The sequence below is a fragment of the Rana temporaria genome, chromosome 1 (assembly GCF_905171775.1).
Source record: "Rana temporaria chromosome 1, aRanTem1.1, whole genome shotgun sequence".
Lineage (NCBI taxonomy): Eukaryota > Metazoa > Chordata > Amphibia > Anura > Ranidae > Rana > Rana temporaria.
This window is the reverse complement of record NC_053489.1, coordinates 44,185,032-44,198,123: the sequence shown is the minus strand read 5'-3', so window position 1 is coordinate 44,198,123 and position 13,092 is coordinate 44,185,032. Positions and strand designations below refer to the sequence as shown.

General features: G+C 45.0%; 1 protein-coding gene across 2 annotated transcripts in view; it reads right to left on the bottom strand.

Annotated features, from left to right (window-relative positions):
• POLI (DNA polymerase iota) overlaps positions 1-13,092 on the bottom strand; it is a 62,491-nt gene that overhangs the window by 30,428 nt on the left and 18,971 nt on the right. For both annotated transcript variants that reach the window (XM_040337144.1, XM_040337155.1), the window contains exon 6: positions 8,223-8,401. In XM_040337144.1, coding sequence (XP_040193078.1) covers positions 8,223-8,401 — 179 coding nt within the window. The remainder of the gene's footprint in view (positions 1-8,222; positions 8,402-13,092) is intronic.

Here is a 13,092-nt window from a genome sequence, read left to right as displayed (position 1 = left end):
CCCCCCTACAGTTAAAAGCACTCCCTAGGCACACGTAACTTCTACAGCGCTACCAAGTGGTTAACCCCTTCACTGTCAGTGTCATTTTCACAGTAACAGTGCATTTTTATAGCACTGATCGCTGTAAAAATGACAATGGTCCCAAAAATGTGTCAAAAGTGTCCGATTTGTCCGCCATAAAGTCGCAGTCACGATAAAAATCGCAGATCGCCGCCATTAGTAGTAAAACAAATATAATAATAAAAATGCCATAATTCTATCCCCTATTTTGTAGACGCTATAACTTTTGCGCAAATCAATCAATAAACGCTTATTGCAATTTTTTTTACCAAAAATATGAAGAAGAATACGTATCGGCCTAAACTGAGGAAAACATTTTTTTATTTTTATTTTTTGCTTTTTTGGGGGGATATTTATTATAGCAAAAAGTAAAGAATATTGGCCCGGATTCCCGTAGCACTTACGCCGACTTGTGCGCCGTCATATCTATGCGCCGTGCCCATAGAACTAGATCCGCCTGAAAATAGGCTTCCTCCGACCGACGTAACTTTCCTACGCCGGCGTATCTTGGGCGCATATTTACGCTGGCCGCCTCATTGCAAATATGCAAATGGGGGAGATACGGCGATTCACGAACGTAGTTGCGCCCGGTGCATAATATACGTGGTTTGCGTAAGGCTTACGTCCGGCGTAAAGTTATTCCCCATCTATGAGGCGCAACTCATGCAAAGGTATGGACCAGGGAACAGCCGTCGTATTTTACGTTGTTTACGTAGTAGTACATGAATAGGGCTGGGCGTAGGTTACGTTCACGTCGTAGGCATTGAGCCGTCGTATCTTAGGGAGTATATTCAACGTGATTCTGAGCATGCGCACTGGGATACGTCCACGGGACGGCGCATGCGCCGTTCGTTCGGCCCATCATTTGCATGGGGTCACGCTTCATTTAAATGGATCCCGCCCACTTTCACCTACTTTGAATTAGGCCGGCTTACGCCTATGAATTTACGTTATGCCGGGGCAACATTGGGAGCAAGTGCTTTGTGAATACTGTGCTTGCCTCTCTGTGTTACGTTGGTGTAGCGCATATGAGATGCGCTACGCCGGCAAAAATATGCACTGATATATGTGAATCCGGGCCATTGTTTTTTTTTTCCAAAATTTACGCTCTAGTTGTGTTTATGGCGTAAAAAAAAAAAAAAAAACGCAGCGGTGATCAAATAACACCAAAAGAAAGCTCCATTTGTGGGGGAAAAAAAAAAAGGCGTCAATTTTGTTTGGGAGTCACGTCGCACGGCCACGCAATTGTCAGTTAAAGCGACGCAGTGCCGAATCGCAGAAACGGGCCAGGTCCTTTACCTGCATAATGGTCCGGGGCTTAAGTGGTTAAACCCTCCATTTAAAAGGACTTTTAGCAGCTGATAAAAATCACTTTCTACGCATGCAGCTTCTTTCTAAAACATACAGGCCCGGATTCAGATACGAGATACGACGGCGTATCTCCTGATACGCCGTTGTATCTCTGAGTGCGGGTCGTCGTATCTATGCGCCTGATTCAGAGAATCAGTTACGCATAGATTTCCCTAAGATCCGACCGGCGTAAGTGTCTTACACCGTCGTATCTTAGGCTGCATTTTTACGCTGGCTGCTAAGTGGCGCTTCCGTATAGTTACGCTAGGAATATGCTAATGAGGTATTTACGCCGATTCAGAAACGTACGTCCCGCCGACACTTTTTTTACGTCGTTTACGTTAGGCTTTTTTCGGCGTATAGTTACCCCTGCTATATGAGGCGTAGCTAATGTTAAGTATGGCCTTCGTTCCCGCGCCGAGTTTTGAAAATTTTACGTTATTTTCATAAGTCGTTCGCGAATAGGGCTGGACGTCATTTACGTTCACGTCGAATCAAATACGTCCTTGCGGCATACTTTGGCGCAATGCACACTGGGATATTTCACGGACGGCGCATGCGCCGTTAAAAAAAAACGTCGAAGACGCGGGGTCATCTGAAATTTTAATATAACATGCCCACAACATCCCCATTTGAATTAGGCGGGCTTACGCCGCCACACATATGTTACGCCGCCGTAACTAAGGGCGCAAGTTCTTTCTGCATACGGAACTTGCGGCCAAAGTTACAGCGGCGTATCTAAGATACGTTACGCCCGCCCATAGATGGAGCATTCTATCTGAATCCGGGCCACAGAGTATTGACATTGCATCGCAGTTACAAAAAAAAAGGGGGGGGGTGCAATTGTGACATAAGGTTCAAAGTAGATAACATGTTCAACAAAGTTCATACATTCGAGTATGTATTACATAGTTACGGCGATTATTACAGGATTGTAAGAAGTCCAACCGCTGAGTATACATTGAAAAGGGAATATTTAACCATGAACCTGGAAGGTCAACGTTCAGGAGATCAGTCGGATATCTCATTGCAGGTGGCTGCATTTCCTAGCCAGGAGTCCCACATTTTTCCATATTTGGCCATGCTGCCCCTGTGGACTTAAATCTCTATTTTGGAAGGTAAGTCATTGTTAATTGCGGATATCCATTCCTGGACTGTCGGTGGTGTGACCAGTAGTGTATTTAGGTTTTGTGCTGCCCTAGGCCTGACTAAACTCGTGAAACCCCCTAATTTAAATATATATGACCCACCCCTTCCTGTCAAGGCCACACCCCTTCCTGTTTAAGACCCACCCTGAAATTTTTCAGTGGGGACACTGGGGGTAATCCACAAAAGGGATACGCCGTCGTATCCCTGTTTCTATCTTTGGAACTGATCCACAGAATCAGTTTCCAAAAGATAGGCAGAAGATCCGACATCTGTAAGGGACTTACACTGCCGGATCTTAGGATGCAGTACCGCATCCGCCGCTGGGGGCATTTCGAGTCGAAATGCCGCGTCGGGTATGCAAATTAGCACTTACGGAGATCCACAAAGCTTTTCAGCTTCGTTTTTTCTCCGTAAGTATTAGTTTGCTATCGCAAAATTAGGGCTGCTTTTACAAGGTGTAAAGTTAGTTCACCTTGTAAAAGTAGACCCTTCTTTCCCGCGACGGTGTCTTTTTTTTTAAAAACATTTTATTTCCCCGCCGCAACTCGTATTTTTTTTTTTACGCCCGTCACGATTCTCAAAACCCGGCGCAACGTAAAACCGCACAAAGCACGTCAGGAAAATGACGTCGGGAGCATGCGCAGTACGTCCGGCGCGGGAGAGCGCCTAATTTAAATGGGACTCGCCCCATTAAATTAGGAATGCCTTTCGCCGGACGATTTTAAGTTACACCGCTGCAAATTTCAAGGTAAGTGCTTTGTGGGTCGGGCACTACCTTGTGCAATTTGCGGCGGTGTAACTTAACCTCTTGACCACCGCCCCATGTCAAAAAGACGTCCTCTTTTTAAAGTTGAATATCTCGATAACGGCAGCAGCTGCTGCCACAACCGAGATATTCATCTTTTCAGGGGGCGGTGGTGTACACGATAACGGCGGTCTCCGCGGCGGATTCGCCGCGAGATCGCCGTTATCGGTGGCGGGAGAGGGGCCCCCCCCCCCTCCCGCCGCTCTCCCGCGCCCTCCGCCGCTTACCGGAGCCGTCGGTAGCGGCGGAGGGGATCGGATGTGTCCGGCAGCTGAGCGGGGACGGGACTGAAGGAGAAATCTCCTTCACCCGTCCTCATAGCTCTGCTGGGCGGAAGTGACGTCAAAACGTCAGTCCCGCTCAGCCTCTTAAAGAAACATTTTTTTTTTTGTCATTTGAAAAAATTACATTTTTTTTTTTTTTTTTGCATTTAAGTTTAATTATGAGATCTGAGGTCTTCTTGACCCCAGATCTCATACTTAAGAGGACCTGACATGCTTTTTTCTATTACAAGGGATGTTTACATTCCTTGTAATAGGAATAAAAGTGATCAATTTTTTTTTTTTTTATTTCAGTGTAAAAAATTATAAAAATAAATAAAAATAAATAAGAAAACCCCCAAAAAATTTTTTAAAGCGCCCCGTCCCGACGAGCTCGCGCGCAGAAGCAAACGCATACGCGAGTAGCGCCCGCATATGAAAACGGTATTCAAACCACACAAGTGAGGTATCGCCGCGATCGTTAGAGTGAGAGCAATAATTTTAGCCCTAGACCTCCTCTGCAACTCAAAAAATGCAACCTGTAGAATTTTTTAAACGTCGCCTATCGAGATTTTTAAGGGTAAAAGTTTGACGCCATGCCACGAGCGGGCGCAATTTTTAAGCGTGACATGTTGGGTATTATTTTACTCGGCGTAACATTATCTTTCACAATATATAAAAAAATTGGGCAAAATGTATTGTTGTCTTATTTTTTAATTCAAAAAAGTGATTTTTATCCAAAAAAAGTGCGCTTGTAAGACCGCTGCGCAAATACGGTGTGACAAAAAGTATTGCAATGACTGCCATTTTATTCCCTAGGATGTCTGCTAAAAAAAATATATAATGTTTGGGGGTTCTGATTAATTTTCTAGCAAAAAAATTGTGATTTTCACATGAAGGAGAGAAGTGCCAGAATTAACCCGGTGGGCAAGTGGTTAAATGACAAAAGTTACGTTGCGCCGGGTGTTTGTGGATTACCCCCACTAGTTCTTAGGGGTGGGGGTATGGATTCCCTTAATTTGCATAGATTTCTTCTCACTTCCTGTTTGGCTATGGGGCAGGAAGTGAAGGGAAATCTCTGCAATGGGACAGGGATGGTAAAAAATAAACTGACAGGGGCTATAACCCTCCCTTACTCTATCCAAAATGAAAAAAAAAAGTGTTGCCTATAGTTCTACGTTAAACACAAATTTCTGATAATTTTATGGAGAGGACTAAGAAGATATAACCATGCCAATGGTGCAGCAGAAAACATATAGCACAGTGAGGAAGGTTTGTGGTCCAGGATGATAGGAAAGTCAAAATTAGAAGCAGCTTGCGTTAGACTAACAGTGTAGCACAAGCCAGCAGAGACTCTTTCCAAGCTGCCCCCCTGCAAAGTGCTGCCCTAGGCCTGGGCCTTGTTGGCCTAGGCCAGGATACAGCGCTGGGCGTGACCCGTAACCATTTTCTCGCTATGAGTAATCTAGCTATAAATAATGATTCTTGCAGGAATAATTTGTGGAATGTGTCGGAGTCTGGGAATACACCCAGTAGACATTGTTTCGGGCACAATGTCAAGGGGGACCCCATCTCGTCGTGGATGAATTTCAAAGGAATTAAGGATAGCTTCAATAGATGATGCGGCTTTGCGGCCTTTTGCAGGCCTATGCTTCCTTCTGTGATCTGGCGCCATCTTGTGGTGGCCGTTGGCATGACACTACAACCGGCAATGCTAATGGAGCTTCCCCTGTGTTTTCACTGCCATCGCCTTTCCTCGAATTAGAACCCCCAAACATTATATATATTTTTTATTCTAACACCCTAGAGAATAAAATGGTGGTCGTTGCAATACTTTCTGTCACGCCGTATTTGCGCAGTGGTCTTACAAGCGCACTTTTTTGGTAAAAAATACACTTTTTTAAATAAAAAATAAGACAACAGTAACGTTAGCCCAATTTTTTTTACATTGTGAAAGAGAATGTTACGCCGAGTAAATTGATACTCAACATGTCACGCTTCAAAATTGCGTCCGCTCGTGGAATGGCGACAAATTTTTACCCTTTAAAATCTCCATAGGCGACGTTTAAAAAAATTCTATAGGTTGCATGTTTTGAATTACAGAGGAGGTCTAGGGATGGAATTATTTCTCTCGCTCTACCAATCGAGGCCATACCTCACATGTGTGGTTTGAATACCGTTTACATATGCGGGCGCCACTCACGTATGCGTTCGCTTCTGAGCACGAGCTCGGCGGCACGGGGTGCGTTTCTGGCTCCTAACTTTTTTTAGCTGGCTCCTAGATTCCAAGCAAATTTGTCAAACCCTATAGACTGATCGTTTCCACTCAAGGAAGATGCAAGGGGCTCCACCACTAGGGCGTACAATAGTGGTGGAGCCCCATGTCCCCTATCCCTGGCTTCTTTATCTTTAAATCCCTACCAAAGTTTTCTGTTTCAGGGTGGCTCTTTTCCCTTGCATGCAGACTAGATTTGTGTCTCCCTACACTATATCAATAGAGAAACACAGCACCATGGCCTAGGTTGGAAAAGCACTCCCTTGGAGAAGGGGTCCATCACCTATGGACACTAGTGAAAAACGAGAGCCTCGTGGAGTGGGCAAGGTTCTATTGGTACACTAGGGGGAGTGGTTTCCAGCAAAGCTTTTGCCAGTGTCCCATCGCCTGAAGGTAGTGGCATATTAACCTATGGTCTAAGGCTCCCTTGACATGGAGCAGAGTCAGCTCCAAATTAGCAGGGGATCTGTGAGCAGACCCCCTGCTGATCGGAGCTAAACTGGATGATATCACATCGATCCCTGTTCAGATTCTGCCTGGTGGATTCAGGGGGCCCCCTTTTAGCTCTATGAGTGGCTGGGTGAAAACAGACTCAGCTGTCCATTTATATCAGGCCACCTCCCATCCAGGCAGCAAAAACAGAAAGGGATGCAGTCCTTTTCCGTTTTTTATTTTTTTTACCAGGCCTGGATGGACACGAAAGTAAACGGGCGTAAATGGAAACAAGCCCGTTACGTCCGCCTGTCCATTGGGCTCCATGGACCTTTCCGATCAGGTCAGACTGAATAACTGACAGGTGTGAGTAATACCTGTGTGAAAGAAGCCTAAGGCCCCTTTCACACTTGTGAAACTTGTCCTGCGACTTGGGACTGCAAAGTCGCATTACAAGTCGCACTCCATGATTTCCAATGAGTACCATTCATACCTGTGCGACTTCAAGTCACACCGACCTTATAGTCGTCCCTGTACTACTTTGGTCCAACTTTGATGCAAGTTAAGGTCCACAGACCTCAAGTTTACACAGGCATTCCCTGAAATCTCAGCCGCAAAATAGCACGACTTTCAAGTCACAGCAATGTGAAAGGGGCCTAAGAATTACCTCCTGTCTTCTGTACTGTATAAGTAAGATGATGATTTTTTTTTTTTTTAACCACTTGCCGCCCGCCAATGACATATTGACGTCGGCAAAGTGGTTGTAGAATCCTGACTTGACGTCATATGACGTCCTCAGGATTCTGAGCCGCTGCGCGCCCCCGGGGGCGCGCATCGCGGCGATCGTTGTTGCGGGGGTGTCAGTCTGACACCCCGCAACACCGATCTCGGTAAAGAGTCTCTCACGGAGGCTCTTTACCACGTGATCAGCCGTGTCCAACCATGGCTGATCACGATGTAAACAGGAAGAGCCGTTGATGGCTCTTCCTCACTCGCGTCTCACAGACGCAAGTAGAGGAGAGCCGATTGGCGGCTCTCCTGAAAGGGAGGGTTCGCGCTGATTGTTTATCAGCGCAGCCCCCCCCTCGGATCGCCACACTGGACCACCAGGGAAGCCCACCCTGGACCACCAGGGAAGGGCAAACAACAACAAAAAAGTCTGAAAAAAAAAAAAAAGCATTAAAAAATAAAAGAGATGCCAATCAGTGCCCACAAATGGGCACTGACTGGCAACATGGGTAAATCAGTGCCGCCCCACAGTGTCCATCAGTGCCACCCCACAGTGTCCATCAGTGCCACCCCACAGTGCCCACCTATCAGTGCCCATCTGTGCCACCCATAAGTATCCATCAGTGCCACCCATAAGTGCCGCCCATGAGTGCCCATCAGTGCCGCCCATGAGTGCCCATCAGTGCCGCCCATGAGTGCCCATCAGTGACGCATACCAGCGCCGCCAATCAGTGCCACCTCATCTGTGCCCGTCAGTACTACCTCATCGATGTCCATCAGTGCCATCTCATCAGTGCCGCCATATCAGTGCCCGTAATTGAAAGAGAAAACGTACTTATTTACAAAAAAATTAACAGAAAAAAATAAAAACGTAATTTTTTTTCAACATTTTCAGTCTTTTTTTAGTTGTTGCGCAAAAAAAAAAAAAAAAAAAAAAAAAAATCGCAGAGGTGATCAAATACCACAAAAAGAAAGCTCTATTTGTGGGGAAAAAGGGACGCCAATTTTGTTTGGGTACAGTGTAGCATGACTGCGCAATTGCCATTCAAAGTGCGACAGCGCTGAAAGCTGAAAATTGGCTTGGTCGGGAAGGTAAGTAAGTACCTGGTATGGAAGTGGTTAAACAGGCTCCTACTGAGAGCACAGAATAAGTCTTCAGTACCTGAGGAGGACCAGATGGTGTGACCGGTGAATCATCTTCTCCTTGGCTGAGCTGCTGGATACGGCAAGCCATGGAGGAGCCAAACTCCTTTTCCAGCGCAGTGATTGGACAGGACTGAAGGGCACATACACTGGACAACCCCAAACTGTCAAGGCGCTGGGCGGTTTTGTAGCCAATACCTACAAGAAACAGGAAAACATTTATCTCTTTGGCACTGTTATACGTTACTCTAATGCACTCCGTAGTGAACAACAGATAAAACATTACAACATAAAGTACTTAGGGCCAGATTCTCAAAAGGCTTACGACGGCGCACCGCCATTTGCGCCGTCGAAAGTCCTAATCTGGCCCAGCGTATCTATGCGACTGATTCTTAGAATCAGTTACGCATAGATATCCCTTAGATCTGACAGGCGTAAGGCTCTTACGCTGTCAGATCTTAGATGCAATTTTTTTTCCAGCCGCTAGGTGTCGCCGACGTCGTTTTCCCCGTCGTCTATGCAAATTAGCTATTTACGCGAGATTCCCGAACGTACGCCCGGTCGACGCAGTAAATTTACGAAGTATTCGTAGCAGTTGCGACGCGTAAAGTTGCCCCTGCTATATGAGGGGGCAACCAATGTTAAGTATGGCCAGCGTTCCCGCTTCGAAATTTAAAAATGTACGTCGTTGGCGTAAGTCGTCCGTGAATGGCGCTGGACGCCATTTACGTTAACGTCGAAACCAATGACGTCCTTGCGACGTCATTTAGCACAATGCACGTCGGGAAATTTTAGGGACGGCGCATGCGCAGTACGATCGGCGCGGGAACGCGCCTAATTTAAATGATCCACGCCCCCTACCTGAATCATTTGAATTAGGCGGGCTTGTGCCGGATAATTTACGCTATGCCGCCGCAACTTTACAGGCAAGTGCTTTGTGAATCAAGCACTTGCCCGTAAAACTTGCGGCCGCGTAACGTAAACGAGATACGTTACGCCGCCGGAGTTTTACTCCATTCTACGAGAATCTGGCCCTTAGAGCTTTATGATTAACACAGTGGTTAGCACTTCTGTCTTGCAGCATTGGAGTCCCTGGTTTGCACAGTACTTGCATAGAGTTTGCATATTCTCTCTGTGTTTGTGTGGGTTTCCTCCAATATGCCAAAGACATGCCGTTAGGCTAAATGGCACTTGGCATCTTAGATTGTAAGCTCCTTGAGTACAGGAACGTACATTATATACATGCACTGTGTAAATTGTCAGCGCTATATAAATACCTATAGTAAATAAAGTATATCTAAACCCAAGAACAAAAATTTTACATACTGCAATTTACTTGTCAGGACCTGGATCACCTGCTGATGGCACTGTGCAGTGTCCACCAGTGGGCGTCTCCCAGCAGTCAGCAGACCCCTGTAATCGGCTCCACCTGATGCTGGCTGCTGGGAAGGTATTTATCCCTCTTCTGCTAATACGCCTTCTTCAGTGTATTGCATTCTGCTAGATACTCCTAGCTGTAATCTTATTCCTGCTCTTTGATTGTGCTCTCTTGCCTAGTACCTTAACTCCAAACCCTGCTGCCATGTTCCTACTCCATCTTGTTCCTCATGCTAGTTCTGGTTCCCCTATACAGTGGATATAAAAAGTCTACATACCCCTGTAAAAATGTCAGGTTTCTTTAACCACTTAAGCCCCGGACCTTTAGGCAGCTAAATGCCCAGGCCAGGTTTTGCAAATCAGCACTGCGTCGCTTTAACAGACAATTGCGCGGTCGTGCGACGTGGCTCCCAAACAAAATTGGCGTCCTTTTTTCCCCACAAATAGAGCTTTCTTTTGGTGGTATTTGATCACCTCTGCGGTTTTTATTTTTTGCGCTATAAACAAAAATAGAGCGACAATTTTGAAAAAAATTCAATATGTTTTACTTTTTGCTATAATAAATATCCCCCAAAAACATATATAAAAAATGTTTTTTTTCCTCAGTTTAGGGCGATACGTATTCTTCTACCTATTTTTGGTAAAAAAAAAAAAAAAAAATCGCAATAAGCGTTTATTGATTGGTTTGCGCAAAATTTATAGCGTTTACAAAATAGGGGATAGTTTTATTGCATTTTTATTAATTATTTTTTTTTTACTACTAATGGCGGCGATCAGCGATTTTTTTCGTGACTGCGACATTATGGCGGACACTTCGGACAATTTTGACACATTTTTGGGACCATTGTCATTTTCACAGCAAAAAATGCATTTAAATTGCATTGTTTATTGTGAAAATGACAGTTGCAGTTTGGGAGTTAACCACAGGGGGCGCTGTAGGAGTTAGGGTTCACCTAGTGTGTGTTTACAACTGTAGGGGGGTGTGGCTGTAGGACTGACGTCATCGATCGAGTCTCCCCTATAAAAGGGATCACACGATCGATGCAGCCGCCACAGTGAAGCACGGGGAAGCCGTGTTTACATACGGCTCTCCCCGTTCTTCAGCTCCGGGGAGCGATTGCGATGGGGCGGCTATAAAGGAATAGCCGCGCCGTCATCCCGGATCGCTCCCAGACGATTTCCGACCGCCGCATGTAGCAGGGGGGGGGGTCCCGATCGGACCCGCGGAAAGGCAGGGACGTACATGTACGCCCATCTGCCTGTACGTGCCATTCTGTGGACGTACATATACATGCGGCGGTCGGGAAGTGGTTAATGTAAAAAAAATTAGAGGAAGATAAATCATTTCAGAACTTTTTTGGCCTATAAACTGTACACCTCAATTGAAAAACAAACTGAAATCTTTTAGGGTGGGAAGTAAAAATAATTACAAAAATAATAATGTTGTGCACACCCTCTTATAACTGGGGATGTAGCTGTGTTCAGAGTTAAGCAATCCCATTCAAACTCATTAAATAGGAGTCAGTAAACACCTTCCATCATTTAGAATGCCTCCGATTAACCCCAAATAAAGTTCAGCTGTTCTAGTTGGTCTTTCCTGACATTTCCTTAGTTGCATCCTACAGCAAAAGCCATGGTCCGCAGAGAGCTTCCAAAGCATCAGAGGGAACTCATTGTTAAAAGGTATCAGTCAGCTATAGGGGAAACAAGAATTTCCAAGCCATTAGATATACCATGGAACACAGTGAAGACAGTCATCATCAAGTGGAGAAAATATGGCACAAGAGGGACATTACCAAGAACTGGACATCCCTCCAAAATTGATGAAAAGACGAGAAGAAAACTGGTCAGGGAGTCTGCCAAGAAGACTACAGCAACATTAAAGGAGCTGCAGGAATATCTGGCAAGTACTGGCTGTGTGGTACATGTGACAACAATCTCCCGTGTTCTTCATATGTCTGGGCTATGGAGTGTCAAGACGGAAGCCTTTTCTTACAAAGAAAAATATCCAAGCCTGGCTAAATTTTGCAAAAACCCATCTGAAGTCTCCGAAAAGCAAAAGGTTGAACTTTTTGGCCATAACTCCAAAAGATATGTTTAGCGCAAAAACAACACTGCACATCACCAAAAGAACACCATGCCCACTGTGAAGCATGGTGGTGGCAGCATCACGCTTCGGGGCTGTTTTTCTTTAGCTGGAACAGGGACCTTAGTTAAGGTAGAAGGAATTATGAACAGTTCCAAATACCAGTCAATATTGGCACAAAACCTTCAGGCTTCTGCTAGAAAGCTGAACACGAAAAGGAACTTCAACGACCCAAAGCATTCATTCAAATCAACAAAGGAATGGCTTCACCAGAAGAAAATTCAAGTTTTGGAATGGCCCAGCCAGAGCCCAGACCTGAATCCAATTGAAAATCTGTGGTGGGGGAACTCAAGAGGGCTGTGCACAGGAGATGCCCTTGCAAGTATTTGGGCAAATATTGCCAAGTTAAGATGTGCCATGCTGATAGACTCATGCCCAAAAAGACAGAGTGCTGGAATAAAATCAAAGGTGCTTCAACAAAGTATAATGCCGCGTACACACCATCACTTTATGTGATGAAAAAAAATGACGTTTTTAAAAACATCACTTTAATTGACTGTGTGTGGGGGAAAACGTCGTTTTATGTCTTGTAAAAAACGACCAAAAAAAATTGAAGCATGCTTCAATTTTATGTGTCGTTTTTCAAAAGTGCACTTTTTACTTCACAGAAATTGACCGTGTGTAGCAAAAAACGTCGTTTTCTAAGACGTTTTTTCATCCACGCATGCCCAGAAGCTACTTATGAAGCAAGCTTCAATGGTAAAACGTGGTGGAACGTAACCTCACTTTGCAAGATCATTGTGAGAAAACGATGGTGTGTAGGCAACTTCGTCTTTGAAAATTGAAGTTTCAAAAACGTCATTTTTTACTTCACAGAAAGTGTGGTTTTTTTTCATCACATAAAGTGATGGTGTGTACGCGGCATTAGTGTAAGGGTGTGCACACTTATGCAACCATAATATTTTAGTTTTTTAATCTTAACTCCACTCCACCTAAAATATTTCAGTTTGTTTTTCAGTTTATGGGTCACAAAGGGGGGCTCTGGAGGTGATGGTGTTTGGACCCTAAAAATGGGTGTAACATGTAACACAATGCTAAAGGTGAACCTATCACTGTGGATATCCATCCTGTGCTCATCCCTCATTGGTCGGAAAGACTCTGTTCACTCCCACATTACAGCTAATACAATTATAACAAGAACTCAGGAACTGTACATGTCATGACAGAATATAGAAGTACAAAGAAAGGGCCAGATCCACAGCCAGCCAGCGCAACGTAACTTTTTCCATTTAAGTTACACTGCCGCAAAGTTGCCAAGTTAAGTGCCGATCCACAAAGCACTTACCTGGAAATTTGCGGCGGTGTAACTTAAATCCGTCCGGCGCAAAGCGGGCCAATTAAAATGGGCGAGTCCCACTTAAATTAG